Source organism: Gymnoscopelus microlampas (genome assembly GCF_963454915.1).
Source record: "Gymnoscopelus microlampas genome assembly, chromosome: 4".
Classification (NCBI taxonomy): domain Eukaryota; kingdom Metazoa; phylum Chordata; class Actinopteri; order Myctophiformes; family Myctophidae; genus Gymnoscopelus; species Gymnoscopelus microlampas.
Genome location: NC_139941.1, coordinates 46194614 through 46212449, shown reverse-complemented (window position 1 = coordinate 46212449; position 17836 = coordinate 46194614). Strand labels below are relative to the sequence as shown.

Sequence of the window (17836 nt, the reverse complement as noted above, 5' to 3'; positions counted from 1 at the left end):
GGTTCTGTTATAGTCACTTACAAAACTTTATGCACTATTTTAATGTTAAATGATAGTGTTGTTTACTGGAGTCAATCTGGGTTTGTGTCAAATATGCAGTTCTCCCATTTAAATCAGGTCAAAACATGGTACAAGACAAATCTAGTAAATACTAGTTCATCAGTGGACATTAATTCACTTGCTCCTAAATAATTTGGATAAACATGTCTCATATTTAACACAATCTATTAATGTAGCTTACTAGAGTTTCGGGGGGCTACGCCCCCTCAACCCCAGCCGCGCACGGGGCCCAGCGGAAATCAGCGGGGCCCAGCCGAAATCGCCGGAGTAAAACTGTCCAAAAGGGAAAAAAAAAAAAAAAATTGGGGAAAAATGTTAATATTTATTTTCTACTTGGTGGTCCGCGGACCCCCTGGTGGTCCGCCGACCCCCTGTGAGTGTTGGGAGTCTTGGGACCCCCGGGGACCCCCCTGGAACATGGCGGCCCCCTTCGGCGGTTGTGTGTATCGCGACGCATTGAGAGCTTGTAGATCGGCTATGTTCAATCGATTGCAACCTTTATTGTGAAGGAACGACCGGAAGTGCTAAGCTATTCAATTCCGTGTGACATAACACTCTGAATCCGTCGGGCGGCCCGGCGATCTTGGTGAGCATGCGCAGTGCTGATGCAACTTACATACAGACAGACAAACATTCTGGCGCATGACTGCGCATGACCGTAGATTCCAATTGTAAGGTAGATATAGTAATACCTATCACCGTCATTTCACTTTATTTAACTCTTAGTGAGCAAGACTATTACTGTACTTGAGTGTTTAATAGCCTACAGCCAGCAATTGTTTGTAATTATGACAAGCACAATAACACAAAATAATACTCCTGTGTGCGCGAGTCTGTTGAAAAGAAAATACCTCCAGAAGAGAGTGGCAGATTTTCATGGAACTTGGTAGAAATGATCTCTAGGCTACCCTAGAAAAATGGCTCAAAGTCAAAATCATGGTAAAATTTGATTAAAACTAAATTAATTAAAACGTGTGTATGTCACAAGTGCTGGTATCCCCAGCCGTCTCCGGTCCAGTGTCCACTATTGTCTGAAAACGGCAGAAAGGGGCACTTTTCTGACCTCTGACCTCACTGGACGGTCCGCCACACTTTTTTTTACACATCTCCCGCTTAGCGGAGAGTGTGGCAGTGTAGAGGGGGTCTCCCTGAACGCGTGCGTATGTCACAAGTGCTGGCATCCCCAGCCGTCTCCGGTCCAGTGTCCACTATTGTCTGAAAACGGCACTTTTCTGACCTCTGACCTCACTGGACGGTCCGCCAAACTTTTTTTTACACCTCTCCCGCTTAGCGGAGAGTGTGGCAGTGTAGAGGGGGTCTCCCCGAACCCGTGCTTATGTCACAAGTGCTGGCATCCCCAGCCGTCTCCGGTCCACTATTGTCTGAAAATGGCAGAAACGGCACTTCTCTGACCTCACTGGACGGTCCGCCACACTTTTTTCTACACCTCTCCCGCTTAGCGGAGAGTGTGGCGGTGTAGAGGGGGTCTCCCTGAACATGTGCGTATGTCACAAGTGTTGCAATCCACAGCCGTCTCCGGTCCAGTGTCCAATTTGTAAAGGCTATGCACTGAAAATGGACCTTTTCTGACCTCTGGCCTCACTGGACGGCCAGCCACTTTTCAAAATACACCTCTCACGCTTAGCGGAGAGTGTGGCGTGGTAGAGGGGGTCTCCCTGAACGCGTGCATTTCTCACAAGTGCCACGGCAAAGAGCCGTCTCCTGTCCAGTGTCCACTATTGTCTGAGAACGGCACTTTTCTTACCTCTGGCCGCACTGGATGGCCTGCCACTTTTTCTTTTTTTTTACAAATTATCTCGCAATGTTCACCAACATTCTGTACTGGTCTGTATCAATTTTCTATCAAGTTCAGGGGCGCTCAGTTATGGAACTGTTCTCACAAACGCACGCACGCACGCACACACACACACACACACACACACACACACACACACACACACACACACACACACACACACACACACACACACACACACACACACACACACACACACACACACACATGTTTTATGAATTATTGTGATTACATTCTTATTTGTTTTGTATTTTAGTTTTTAAATAGTTGAGATCAGCATTATAAACCCCCCATGCTTTATGTTTTTTTAAATCTCACCTGCACTATCTACTATTATTATTTGTAGCATATTTTGTTGTTGCTTTTATCATTGTTTATTTGCTTCTGCAATAAACAATATTATATCATGATAATTTTCCAGAGTGACCTGGTCTAGAGGCAGCATTATTACAACAATGGACAAACAATACAAAAACAATAAATACATATGTAACAAGGACACACGGACGGACGGACGGGGTGGAAAACATACTCTCTCGCCATGCCTTTCGGCCTGGCGGAGACAACAAACACAAATGAATATCCAGTTAAAGTTCAAAACAGGAACTGTGCTAAGTGCACAATGGGGATCAATAGCCAGTTTAAATCAGGAACAACCTAGCACGTAGAAGTGATCTAGTATAAGCCATTTAAAAAGACATACATCATAAATGTATTTTTTAAATACATTTGTCTCTTTAAAAAAAATACTTAGAAGTGTTCTAGTATGCGCCATTTAAAAGACATACATCATAAATGTATTTTTAAAATAGATTTGTGTCTTTTAAAAAACATTACAAAATCGTGATCTTATTTTGAAGGCAACCGGAAACCTTATTTCTGCTAGCTCGAAAACCGGATGTCCTATTTCTGCTTACGGAACGGAGCTGTACTACGCAGTGTTGATGTTCCGTTCACGCGTATCGTTTTGCGCTAGCCTTGGATCGCAAGACGGTCATCTGTCATCATAACCTTCTGGGATGATATTCAAAATAGTGTTTGCATTTTTTCCCTTTTTGGTCCGTACATCTACATAAACGTTCATATTTCAAATATAAAGTGCTTACCCTATGGCCATGGATGTTAAAATTATGTACGGACTCTCAAAAGTACCTGTATATTCCCTCTTGTTCAATAAAAAACATTTCAATCCGATTGGTGGCCATTTTCTCATAGAGTTATAGTGTATCAGAGTGCAATACACCTCCCAACCAATAGGATCGCGTAGTTGAAAGCAAATAGAGAAAATGGCCGTCAATCGGATTAAAATGCTCTTTATTGAACAAAGGGGAATATAAAGGTACTTTTAATGGGCCGTACAGAATTGTAATATCTGTGGCCATAGGGTAAGCACTTTATATTTGAAATTTGAACGTTTATGTAGATGTACGGACCAAAAGGGAGAAAGTGCAAACACTATTTGACTGTCATATGACAATCATGTATCAGGGCTAGTTTTGCGCCAAAGCTGCGCAGGCTTTAGTCTGTACACAAATACATTTTTGCTACAACAAGATCGATGGTCACGAGGTATACACTGATGAAACATATCGAGAAGTAATCGCATATCTGTGTGCTTGGATCCGTTTCTGATGTTATATTCTACACACAGTTAACACATTTGACCTACGGCCCTGTCATCTCCGTCCGCTAGATGGCGACAACTTCACACCGTTGCAACAAAGTAACAAAGTAGTAATGGCTCTGGTAACAACAGTGCACTTCGAACGTTATAAAAACCCCACCAACAAAACCAGTTTGATGGGTTTATGATAGTTGGGCTGGCGATGTGCTTTGGCTTGAATTCTACAACAATAAACAATGTAGGCTACTATATACCGTTGTCAATCGAGGTTTGGCCAGGGGAAATTTTGGTTTTGGTAATAAAATAGCATTTTGTAATCAAGAATAACATGTGCTGCTCTATTATTCATCTTTTGGAAATAACTTGCTGACTCCAGTCTATCTACAAACTCTAACCACCCTAACCCAACAACAGTTAGGATTCACTAGAACACCTGCCACTAAATCAAAGGCTTCGTCCCTGTTTAAAGCCACCTCTTTATTGTTAATACCAAAGTATGCTATATATTAGTCCTCCCACAAGCAATAAAAACAATGCTAGGTAATAGTTGTGTGAAATAGCACTTCCAGGATACAACAACAGCTCATTATCTTTGATACATTTGCAGGATAAAAGACAGTCAATCACGACCACAGCAGTCCCTCCCCCTTCAGCACCACCAACTATAGAGCCGTACACCACCAGCCCAGAGGAAAGTATTGTCAGTGTTGTGAGTCCGTCTGTACAGCAAGACACACAGAGCTCTGCCTCCCGAGAGACTACAACTTTATTCACCGATGTGGCACACAGCCAGGCTACTGCAATAGAAAAGGGTTTACGTTTCGTTTCGACGTTGACGAAAGTGGAAGGGATTTATCTTCTTCTGAGAGAAGGATTTATGATCGTGATCGTGAGTAGCTAAAGATTGCAAACCAGCCAAAAGGGAAGGACATTCCCAACAGAGAGAATACACTTCCTTCTAGCTTTTGTTTTTACTGTCAATTTGTTATTCTCTCTATTTATTCTTGCTCTCTCTTTTTTACTATTATTATTACTATTTTTTTTTTTACTATTACAACATTGTAGAAATAATGAAGTCCAAAAGTTATGGAGAATTATGTTCTACTGTTAGTTGATTAGATAGATACTGTATGTCACACAGCAACAACAACTATGGTTGAACCAGTGGGATTTGTGGAGGCATGGAAAGCCCAGTTCCCTGAGTCTGATCCCCCTTCCATGGAGCTGAACTCCCTTGGGGACGTTGAGGAGGAACTGGATAAATGCAAGACTTCCATCAGGCACTTGGAGAAAGAAGTGAACAAGGAGCGGTTTCGGATGATCTACCTGCAGACCCTACTGGCCAAGGAGAGGAAGAGTTACGATGGACAAAGATGGGGGTTCAGGAACAGGGGTTTGCTGCCCGAGATGAATACAGGAGGAGATCATACCAGTGGGATAGACAGCCACAGATCCCACTCCAAGGAGGTGTCAGTGGAGGAGCATCAGCAGCCAGGGACTGCTGAGATTGAGAGGTGTAAACGCCATCCAGAGGGTGTTTCTCCAGTCAAACAGCGAGGTGGTGGATCCTCACCCATCCATCAGGAGCCAGAATCACCTGACATCCCATCCGGCACGGGCTCGGTGGCAGTACTGAGATCCAACTTTGAGCGCATCAAGAGGGCCAACTCTCACACTGCCGGGGATGGGAGAGGTTTGTCACTTATGAGCGGCCCAGAGTCAGACAGACCCTTCTATGTAAATATGGAGTACCATTACGAGAGGGGGCTTGTGAAAGTCAACGACAGGGAAGTCTCGGACAAGATCAGCACGCTTGGCTGCCAGGCTATGCAGATGGAGCGCAAGAGGTCCCTGCACTCGCTTCCAGGAAACCTGTCCACCGCCACGGGTGACATCGGTAAGGCCGTCCACAGAGGCCGGTCCACCGAAGGCCACAGTGGTTCCTACGATGAGATAGAGGTTAACCCACATTTCCTCAAAGACAATGGGGCATGGGGAAGTGTGGGGAAGTCCTCTGAGCATCAGACCACAGACTGTCAACCATACACCAGTGTGTATGTTGGGGGACTGATGGCTGATGGGGATGCCAGGGTTATCCAGATCAAAGACCACACCTTGGAGGAGGATTCTCACCTTACGTGGCCTCGGCGGTCCTACTCACCCGGCAGTTTCGATGACGTGGGAGGTGGCTACACGCCCGACTGCAGCTCCAACGAGAACCTGACGTCCAGCGAGGAGGATTTCTCCTCAGGTCAGTCCAGCCACGTGTCCCCTAGCCCCACCGCTTATCATCACATGTACAGGGAAAAGAGCCGCTCGCCATCTCAGCATTCGCAGCAGTCCTTCGACAGCAGTAGCCCCCCCACGCCCCTGTCCCAGAAACGTCTGAAGCAGCAGGTAGTGGTGTCCGAGGCCTCCATCATCGGAGTCCGTAAAACGGGCCAGATCTGGCCAAGTGATGGGCACTCTACCACCTCCAGCCGGACCTCCCATGACAACAGTGTCCAAGGAGATATGGGTAGGTCTACAAGGCAAGCCACACACAAGTCTATAAACATATACTGTAGTGTAGCTCTAAACCAGTGGTTCTCAAAGTGGGGTCCAGGGACCCTCAGGGTTCCTTGAGGGGGTACCAAATGGATCCTTAGAGGTTTGTAAGAGTTATGTGGGGTCCTTGAAATTAAAAAGTTTGAGAAGAACCACTGCTCAAAACCCTTTAATTTGTAGGAATAAAGACATCAATAATGTTCTGATGAGCAGAGATATGAACAGGGGTACATACAACCACATGAAGGGCCCACTCTAATCATCCACTAAAAGATGCCTGTGCTTTCCCCTCTGACCATGATCCAGACTAAAGGCAGTGATGTGTTAAATGTACCTGCAATCTCTTTAATGAAATGGCTTTTAATGAAATCCCTATTTTTTTAAATCTCACTTAAATCTTGTTTTTTTTTTGGGAGGTAGGATTATGAAGCATTTTTTAATGCACCAGAAACGTCACAGCAACCCAGCCGGTTTTCTAGTTCTTTGAAGGGTACGTGATTTGTTGACCCTTTGTAGACCTGCCTGTCCTCTCCTTTTCACTCCTTTCCCATTGCCCATTGAGTGGTGCAGTAGTAGTGCTCTTTGTGGAGAATGGCTCTGATTGAGACAGTGGCTTCCCTCCGGGCATCTGCAGTCATTCGGCCCTGGCTGTCCACCCAGAGTGTTTTCGTGTCAGCACACATCAGTGTTGTTGTCCTTGGCGCAAGAGTAATTAACTTAAAGGGGTTTGTGTAGCGTGATAAATTTAGGGAGGCTCTTTGTCAGAGGGGGGTTAGGGCAGGAAAAAAATCACTAAAAAGAGAATGAAGGGCCCAAATTGTGTCACGTGATCCCCCATCAAAAAATGTTCAGGCATTTGTGTTTCCTGTTGTTAATGTGTGAACACAATAGAGGAATCACTCATCCACAATGCATATTGACACAGTAACAATGTAACAATGTTAAGTGGGATAAGGAGTGCTAACTTATTGCTGCCAAGGGCATCGAGAAAGGCAGGCGTGAGGGTTCCTCTTCTGCGAAACCATTTATCAAAGCAAATGATACACAAGGACCTGTGCTATTATTACTGTTTTTACAAAGCAGCCAAGAAGTACATACATTGTGTATTTCTTTCTATCATGTAATTTTCAGCTGTGTGAGACAGAGTGTGGATAGGATTGAAGTAGAAAATAGCCTGTACCCTACCCTCCCCAAAAAGTGCTAGCTACTGTACTGTGGAGCAGATTAAGGGCACAATCAAAATAGACTGCTGTTATATAATAAGGTGATAGGAGAGCATGGTGTTTTTTTTTTACACAAAGCATACAATAACCACGCAGATAGTAAATAATATAATCAGCATGAAGATTAAGCTTGTATGCTTTTCCAGTGACTGTCTGAAATACAGAAATACATTAGATATGGGCCTGCCCTTTTCTGTTATGATGACATTTGTTGAAGAACATTGTAACAGTGTTATATAATGTTATTTTGCTCTTCACTGCCTCACCTTTGCAAAGAAGAGAAAATAACTAGATATTCTACATCTCCAGGCAAAGATCAAAGGTACACATCACTACTGGTAGAATGAGTCAGGGAAGTACTGTTTATGTTTATTCTGTTTGTTTGCTTTTGAATGTTGCTCTTTAAATCTCATGGCACTGCAGAGCCTTGAGTGTCACGTTTGTCCAAATTGGGCATGCTGTTGCTTAGTAATGGGACTGCCACCTCGTGTGAACCATGCTTTGTGGATTACCATAAATCTGGATTTGATGTCATAATAACATTACCGTGCACATTGCTGCATCACAGCTTCGGCAAGGAGTGGTTTTGAAGTAAAAGAATTACAATAAAGTGCTCTCTGTTGTGGTTACTGACTTCTAGGGAGCTGTGGGAAAGTTTTTGCTGCCATGTTTGTCATAAAACATTGCAGCACTCACTAAAATCTATTAAATGTCCCCAGTAAAGTCAGCTTAACATCATAGTTTGAAAGGAGCTCTGTACTCTAGTTATATAAGCTTTCTGTGACTTTTGCTTTATACAGAATGAATTAATATGTCTGTGGTTATACAGTAACTAAATCAGGCTTTACATACACAGACCCCTGTACTCTATGTGTATGTTTATGTGTCGTTACACATTGTTACACGTGTTCATGGAATATCTCAATCCAATTAGACAGCAGAGAAATTACACAGTGCTCACTGCTGTTCACCACCGCTGCCAGGTGCGTGGTATGGTGGCATGCTGCCAGGTGTGTGGTATGGTGGCATGCTGCCAGGTGTGTGGTATGGTGGCATGGTCTGCCTGCGCCCAGGCAGTACAGACTCAGCATTAGCAAGAACCACTGACCTGCATAAACAAAGCTCCTGCTGTGCTGTCACCAACCCAATTTGCAGACTACTCCCCTCTAATCGTTGCGAAATGGCCAGTCTAAAAATTGACACATCTCAAGGGTCTTTTATTTCTATGAATAGGAGGATCAGTGCCATCTCTTGGTTTTCTAGTTATCTAGGCCAGTTGTCAAGCCTGACTGTGAATAGAGCTGCTGATTAGCTGTGGTGGTCTCTAAGGAGGCCAACTCTATGATGGCTCTATATTGCCATAATTAATTATTGTCATGACATTGACATGCCTGTGGCCAGCGTTTTGCTGTTATTGAGACGAGTAGCTAAGGCAAGTGTCTGAGTGAGCGGTAGACCGCTTTGTGCTTAATTTAATTTATACTTCATTGTATGGCAACATCGCTGTTGTTTTATGATGTAAAGGTTAGGTTTTACAGTGAGAAATAAAAATGAGCGCACTCTTGATACTTGATCGGATGATGGTGAAATGCAGTCTTTCATTCGTGTTTCCTTTGTGTAGGTAGGCACAAGGCAGGTCTGTCTGCGATCGCTTTGACCCATGGCTTTGACGCTAATGGAAAGTGTCTGTTTGAAAAGGTGATGAAGACTGTCTGAATGTCTGGCCTCCAAGTTCAGGTGATGATGTGCTGCCTCAGCAGTAGCCAGAAAAGGTACTGGCCCACGCTCCTGGTTAATTGCAGACTCGTGAATATTTTAGGCCCCCTAAGGAAGTCCAGACAGACCCATGATTGTACCTGGATATCAACATCTGAGGTTTGGTGGTCGAGGAAATGAAAGAATGCAGCCTCTCCCTTTCCTAGAATAAATGTATGCCCTAGGCCTACATAAGGAAGTACTGCTGTGTGTGTGTGTGTGTGTGTGTGTGTGTGTGTGTGTGTGTGTGTGTGTGTGTGTGTGTGTGTGTGTGTGTGTGTGTGTGTGTGTGTGTGTGTGTGTGTGTGTGTGTGTGTGTGTGTGTGTGTGTGTGTGTGTGTGTGTGTGTGTGTGTGTGAGAGAAAGAGAGAGAGAGACACCTGTCTCCCTATCTGGACGGTATAGCAGGAAAAGTGGAGGGCTCAGACAGAGGCCATTGGTACACCAGTCCAGTCATCATCAGCAGCTGCTGAAGGAGGACAGGGATGAATAGCTTAGTTGTTCTTTCATATCAGACACTTAGACAACAATGCCAGGTCACAATACAGCTGATATGTGAAGAATTCAAATTATGATCCTTCTCTATTAGGCATCTCCTAGGCTAGGCCTAGATTTTCTTAAATGTATGGCTTAATAGAGGCCTTTTTTTTCTTTTCTTTTCATGTTTATGAGGCTTGCCGTCCTCCTCCGCAAGAACCCCACCCCCACACACCCACTCCCCCACACCCCGCTCAATAATCTTCCCTCGTGTTCAGCCTCACCCCCTGGTCCTGTAGTGTTTAACTCCCCTCCCATAGTTCCTCTCAAAGGGCTCTCTGTGCTGCTGGCTGGCTGGCCAAGTGTTTATGGAATGTCTCAGCTGCTCTCAGGGTGTGGGGAGGGAAACAGCTAATGAAATGTAAAGCACTGTATGAGTTCACCTCTCTTAACAACAGCCTGACCCCATGGACCTCGTTGTGTCACCAGGCAGCGGAGTTGGCTTTAGGCAAATGCCTTGAATGTACTCCGCGCACAATGAAATCCTGATCAGTGTGACCCAGAGGGTAATTGAAAATCTGTATCAAATTAAGGATTAGAGTTCAAATCAGCTCATAGTACTGTACTTATATTTGATATCTTTTAACTTGGGCGTAAAGGTTGACCAACCTCTGTGACCAAATGTCTAGCCAGTCACTGATTTAAAAGTTAAAAATGAATAACGTCATTTTGAACCTGTGTTGCTGGGCAGATAATGGCTCAACCAAAACGAAAGCACATCATCAGGTGAAGCTGGCTGAAACGTGCACTAATATTTAATGCTGGCCCAAAATGGGAATACATTATTTAACATTCATGGAGTTTCCTTGTACTTGTCTTGTTGCTGTGCATGCATATTAACTACTGTATGATCATCATTCATCTACTGTAGTCAAACACAAGCTAATAATACTGTCTTTGTTTATGTTTTTAATTTTGCTACTTAATAGGTTATGGTTTAATCATGCCATTCATGCATGTCTAAAATGTAGACATTAGACTGTCTAGACTCATTCCCTGGTCAAGTCGGACGCAGGTGTTGAGATGTGAATTATTCATTGGATATGACGGAACAGGACAACCGTGCTGTGGTGTATGTTTGTTTGTATCAAGTAAAATGTAATCATCTTCGCTGCCATCTGTCTCTGTATAGGACATGCACGCATATGGACATTGGACACATGTCTGTGTTTTGTGTTTCTGTAGGATCACAGACTGGAGTGATTATTGGGCTTTCATTCTCTTTTATGAAGGGCATTACAAGCACTACTCTGACCACCCTGAGCTATTTAGGCCCTTCTGATTAGTAGGTGTGCCGGGCTGGGGCGGCCCAGTTCAGACCTACTCACGGCTCGGTGGCTGGCACTAATTTTAGGCTGTTCCACAGCAGATCAGAGCGGAGCGCCGGTGGGCCTCACTGCCTCTTTTACTGGCCTCCGCGGTTTCTTAAGTGCCTCCCACTCTTGCAGACACTTCAGACGGGCCAGGATGTGCTGATGTTTGGTTGGCTAACGCTCTGTGACTGTTTGCCAAAACATACAGTCAAGTCTCCTTAGGTCGAGCCCCGATAATAGGTTCTACGCTTTCCAAGCCTGGTTCTTGTCAACCTGGTGTCTGAAGCTTATGTCAGAGATGGAAAAAATAAACAACAACGTAGTGCTGACGATGAGGGAGGACTGCCGTGCTGACAGATCAGCCCAGCCTGTGATGGATGTGACGGAGAGTCAGAATCCCCTCCAGTAGTGGTGGGAAGTGTACTCTTTGTAAGCAAAGGACCCAAATGTCACCACCAAGTCAATGTGAAGTGGACCACAGATAAATCTATCTATAATTTTCCTTTCGCCCTCTTATAAAGTGTGGAAAACTGCGAGGCCCACGCCAGCCAGGGTCATCGTCAAGTCTGGTGTCTGAAAGCCCTTGTCCCCATTCTGTTCTACCCTCTGTATGGGCTCTTTCCCTTTGACCTCGGTCTCCCCGGTGACCATGCAAGTCAGGAAGAGAATCCATTTGCCGGAGCCATAAAATGGCACCAAACCTTTTAACATCACACATTGAAATCTTGTGCTGCTTTTTTCGGAAGGTGCAACTTCTCACCAGATCCATAATATGCCATTAGAGAGGGGACAGAGAAACTATCGTTCATTTTGCCTCAGTATTGACAGGGGGCAAATTACTGATGATGGAAATGCCAATTTTACCCCTTTCTGTGCTGGATCAATAGCATATTTGCAATTTTGCCCTTATTTTCGTAGCACTTTGTGATCTGAATTATTCCTGTCGGCTAAAAGCAATTGATGCTCCATTTTTAGTACATTTAATCAGGTGTTAGCGTGTCCAGATGGGCCGAGCGGGATACACAGGCCGACACAGCGATCGCTGTCTGGTCCAACAGCGAGTACATCCTTCCCTTTACTGAAATGTCCTCTAGCAAACACTGCAAAGTGAAAGAAGTTGTGTTCATGCACATGTGCATCATGTGAAGATGACCGTGTCATTAGAATGCTATTGACACAATCAAGCTTACTGTCTTAGCTCTGAAGACATAATTGTCCATAAAAGGGTCAATATAACTTCTATCGTGATCTTTGTGTTGTGCATAATGTTACGCTGTGTGAGTCTTGGAAGCGCCACATCCAAAGTTGCCAGTGTGGAATCTTTCACTTTCTTGGAAACTATGTTGGATGCACATCTGTCCATCTCTGTTTACTACAGCATTCATCTATATCAGTGAGGATTACAGGAGTAGCTTTCTGAGTAGTATGTCTGTGTTTTCTCCTGACTGAAAGAATCAAAGGGCCAGTAGTTCTCAACTCTGAGAACCACTCTTGAGTCTACTCCGTTTTATTTTCTACTAATCACTTAATTACATTCACCTGCAAAGTAAAATCTTCAGTATTAATTTAACTCTGAGGACTTTACTGTGAGCCTCCCTGAAACTGTCCCAGACTGCATCTTTTCCTCTTTTTCCTTTATTTATTCAGGGAAGCCCATTGAGAGCACGCTCTCTTTTTCAAGGACAGCCCATGGCTAGAATGGAACCCAGCAGGACTCTGTTTTCCTCAGGGCTGCTGTTGAGCCACTGGGCTTTAGGTTCCTCTATGAAAACTGCGGTTATGGCCTTCTAAACCTGTCTGTTAGTATGTGTTACAGGAAGAGATTTTTCTTGATGATGAATTATTCTCCTGACATGGGCCTGAGTGCTTAGAACCAGTTGTTTGGCCATGTCCTTACACATCCTTGGATTCTATTCTTAGCTGGCTTTTGTGTGTTTGGCATGATGGTTGTGTGGGAAAGCAAAGGAGCTCCACTTAGAGCTTCAAAATAGTGCATCAGAGAGTGACCTCTACGAAACCTCATTTGAATTCAGCAGTCTGAGACGTATGAACAAATAGTCCATCTAAAGTATCGTTAGACTGGGTATTTTGCTAGATATTGATTTAAAAAAATGTTTTATACATAAACAAAGCAATAAAGAAAAAAAAAAATAATGTTATCATTTTGATTATTTACTGAAAGCATTTTAAATTTGCATTGTTGACATGCCAATATTTTGATTATGAATTATTGTGAAACCTAAAGTCACATTATCTAACATTAAGCAAATAATTGTGAGGGCTAAAGCTCATTCGCATACAGTTTAAGTCTGGAAAAACACAGAGTTCTGAGATATCCAAGTGAAATCAAATCTCCCACTGATCCGTAGCTCCTATAGCTCACCCTAAGCTATCTTATGTAATATCATTAGAATGTATTTATTAAAGCTTTATTGCACAATTGAAACCATTTAAAGCTGTAGCTTGGGTGTGGAACCGAAAGTATAATACAGTAGGAACAGTGAATGGTCACTTTGGCCAGAGCTATTCTAACACCATCTATCCATTTCATAAATTTGTAATGTTTGAAATAAACTTCACAGTTACACAATTACTGTGAAGTGCCAAGCAAGGAAATGTTATTGTCTCTTCAGCTCTGCAGAGTTATGCACTATTTTAAAATCCAGTGTCTGCCAGCTGTGACATTTCTTCCAGGTCAAATTGATCTGCTTTTGACTACAGGGTTGCTAAGCATCTTCACGTGACAGCTAGGCAAAGTTTTGACTTTTGAGTTGAGTTTGTAAAAGTCACACAAACCATGTTTGCGTTGGTTGTGCAAACATAGTTTGTAAACATTGAGGTAAGACGGGCCTGTTTTTATGAGTTGTGTTGGCTTATGTAAATTGTCAAAGGCTCTTTTGCCATGTAGTGTAAGTCAAACTTAAGAACATTTCTGAATGTGAGTGATTTTATCAATTTCCCATAATTTGACCATATACTTCCTATGGGATGTGTTTTTGTTAGGCATTTCAGAGGTAGTTCTTGGAACAGTAATGCCAAGCTTTCGCCAGATGACCTTCATCAGAGCAAAGGCTATACCCTCATGAAGGTCTTCTATTAAGAAACTTGCATTGATCCAAGTGTGCAGAAAGTCCTTCTCTTATATACTTTTCAGTTTCCGAGCACCTTGGCCCATCCTACAGTCTTGAATGTGGGGATTTTATTTTTTTATTTTAAAAGTAAATGTAGAATTCCTAAAACTAGAATCATATGGAATCGTGTGTGTGAGTGTGAGTGTGTGTTAGAAGTGGGAGAGGGAGGTGTTTGGGAAGAGATGACCTTGTGCAGAACGCCTGTTTCCGCTATGAAGCTGATGAATTGCTGAGCGTTCCGGACAGACCTGCCTGGACACTTCCTTACCAACAGTTGGTGGAGCAGCACAGCTAACTGAGAATCTATTGTACTAAACACTTCTTTCTCACAGTCAAGCATGCTCTCTGCATGCATGTCAAGAAGGCAGATGATGGAAAAGGAAACATTTTCAAATCCCGACATTTATGACCAAATACAGTTTGGATCATCCCCGCTCATTCCTGTGTGTAGCGTGTATATTGAAGCTTTGTTTTTGTTTTTTTAACTTTTGTGATGGAATGAGAGGGTTTGTGTGTCCACTGAAAAGAGGGGGGTGGGGGGGTCTCGTTTTTCTGCCTGTATGAGAGAGGATGTGTTATTCATCCAATTCCATGGCTGATGTATAATCTCACAGGAACACAGAGCGGCCTTTCACATGGACTTCCCCTGTGCTGTGAGGTCTGTCTTGGGCTGCTGTAGTCTCTTCCTCTGGTAGTCACAGCTCTGGTGTGCATTCTCTCTGTCTCTCCTGCTCTCCTGTTCTTCGTCTCTCTGTCTCTCATTTTGCTCTCTAGCGTTTAGAGCCCGATCATCAGTTTAGCCGATATATCAGCCATCACATTGACAATTTTGCAGCCGATCTGTCCAGATTTTTTACCTTTTAAAATTCATCAAAGATAGCAGATGTACAAGCTCACACCGTGTCACAATGTGTCACATTGTGAGCTTGCAGAGCAGCTATTTTTTTTTAATGTTTGATTAGAGCTGAATAAATTCTTGTGTTATAGTTTGCTTGTTCATTGTATAATTAAATTGGTGTTTAATATACTTTATAAAAATTGTCTCTATCATAAAGTTATTTTTATATCTAAATATTTGTTTGCTTAAGTTAAATGTTAAACTTTAACCAAATTTTGCACTTTTTGACAACATATTGATCAAAACATTGGTAATCGGTGGTGTAGGATTCTCTAAAATCGGGATTGGTATCGGACCCAAAAATCTAGCATCGGTCGTGTTTTCTCTCTACACAGGGACCCATTTCTATCTCCCCTGGCTTCTGGAATTCTCTCTTTCCTGTTTTTCCATGCAGTGGTGGTGGACACGTTTTGTACTCTCTTCTTAGCATACCAAGCCCCACAGTAGACAAATAGCCTATCCTTGTTTTTATTGCTGGCTGTTGAGATTGCTACATTTGTGTATGTGTCACTGAGTTCCCATACTCTGAACAGTGACAGTCAAGATAATGACGATGCTCAGAGCCTGTTGATATACATCTATGTGAAAGATAAAGACAACAAGACGAGTTTGAACATAGACATTAGACCTCTCCCCCCTTGTCTAAGTTGAAATTCCACAAATACTGATGATGCCTGCTTTCTGAGCTCTACAGTACATTACACCTTACATTCAGACATTTTACTGATGCACTTACAGTAGGCTGAGCCAATCGCAATAAGCAAAAAATCCTAAGTTGCCAACATTACAAAGAACTAGTCTCACCATTTTGAAGAGAAATTGAAATAATTGATTTGTTCTATTAAACGCTGCACCCCTATAAGGAACTCAGCCTAAGATGCTTATCTATTTTATTGTAGGAGTCTAGCCATCTAGACGTGAGTCTGTCTGTATGTCTTCCTGTTTTTCGCTGGACCAATAAGCGCCTATTTATTTCCACATTTTTATACTTTTTTAAATATGCAACTTTAATTTAATAATGGAAGCACAATGGGGCGCTTATTGGGCTGAAATCCTGCCTGTATTTATTTATGATCTTTCATTGTATTTAATCTACAACCTGATCTTTGCTACTGCAATGAATGGCTGACTGTATAGTATACGACTGTCTGCTGACATAGGGAATGTAAAATAGTGTTGTCGGACAGCAGCACAACACGGTGCTAATTTCTTCGGCTTATCCACTGCCACAAGTCCCTCTGTGTTTGGCATGGTCTTAGCAGTCCATTTAGGCTGGTTGAAGCATTAGGAATGCCAAAGTAGATAAACGGACACATGGCACTGAGCGATGCTCTGCTGTGTGTGTGCTTGTCAAATGAATGATACAAAGAACACAGTGTGTTGTATACTATGTATATTTAAATATATTAGTTATTGCCAAAGTATATAGGTCTTAATGGATTATTAAAGGTTCGATGGTGGTTGTTTTATGACGATCGAATAATACAGTGGTTTTCAACCTTTTTTGCGTCAAGGACCCCCAAATTGACACATATTAGCCCAGGGACCTCCATTTGAAAAGATCTGCCAGTGACTCAACCATTTTGATTTCTCGAGGGTCCCAATCTACACTGTAGTATCATCATCAGTGTTCATTTAACTCTGAGAGTGTACAAATGGAACCAAATGGACCCGTCCATTTGGTTCCATTTGTACACGAGTTACAGACACACAAGGGTCAATTTGGTTCCTAACTATTAATTTGTCTGGGGACCCCCTGGAACCCCCTCAAGGATCACTGGTGGTCCCCGGACCACTGGTTGAGAACCACTGGAATAATAGCTATAGCTGATCATTGTTTTTTTCCCCCGAAAAATGGATATATACAGTATAGCGCTTTGGGATGAAACAAAGCTTGTCCCCAGTGTTATTCCGTGTACTGTGTGAACTCATCTGACTCTGTGTATGACCTTTTCCCTTTGTCGGACCGCTTCCCCCCCAGAGCCCTCCTACAGCGGGACCCCCCCTTCCTATGGCTACGACCTGGACCAGTCCGAGGAGCATCACCCGAGACACCACGACCCCCTGGCCTTTGGCGCATCCCCCAGCTCCTCGCCACGCCTCCGCTCCAAGAGCCGCAGCAGCCGAGACACTCAGTCCTCAGGGTCCCTGGAGTCCACTCTGTCGGTAATGTTACTGGGTCAAATGCTGTCTGACGTGTCACTGTGTCTGTGTGCAGTTCACAGCGCTGTCGCTTCCTGATCCTGCTGTATACCTCACATGTCCAGCTCTGCGGCTGTGTTGTCCTACATCGGCCTCTGTGCTCTGTGTTCGAAGTAGAAACAAAATGGCCGAAGTGCAGTAAATATACACAATAAAATGTAAAATTATTTTATTCTATTGCTTATTTATTTATTTGCTTTAAAGATTTTTTGGGGCTTTTTCTGCCTTTATTCATAGGAACAGTAGACTGATAGGAAATGGGGAGAGAGATGGGGGGGTGACACGCAGCAAAGGTCGTCGGGATCGGGAATCGAACCTGCAACGCGTCAGGCTGGATTACCAGCCTAGGTGCCCAGACGGTTACGCCAACCGTCCGGGCCATTTTATTTGTTCTTTTTTTTTGACATTCTGGCCGGCCGGGGGTCGAACCGGCGGGGACATGCTGGAGAAGGCAGTTTGTAGAATGTGCCCTAACTGTTTGGTTATCGGGTTGCCCATCAGTGTTAATATAACTCTGAGAGTGTACAAATGTAACCAAATTATATTTGTACACTCTTTGAGTTACAAATGTGTTAATTAACACTGGAAGTCTAATGATGGCGTTGAAACACAGACTTACTGTATTGACAATGTAAGACTTTCGCAGTACAGGAGGAGGAACTCAAATACAGTACAAAAGAACAGTGGAGTGCATGGCATATTTTGAACTTGTATTTTGCTAACCGATTTC

General features: G+C 43.4%; 1 protein-coding gene across 1 annotated transcript in view; it reads left to right on the top strand.

Moving 5' to 3' along the window:
- Positions 1-4222: 4222 nt before the first annotated feature.
- Positions 4223-17836, top strand: part of LOC311044360 (breakpoint cluster region protein) — a 36701-nt gene continuing 23087 nt past the window's right edge. The window contains exons 1-2 of the mRNA XM_084055863.1: positions 4223-6018; positions 16886-17070. Coding sequence (XP_083911989.1) covers positions 4653-6018; positions 16886-17070 — 1551 coding nt within the window. The 5' untranslated portion in view covers positions 4223-4652. The remainder of the gene's footprint in view (positions 6019-16885; positions 17071-17836) is intronic.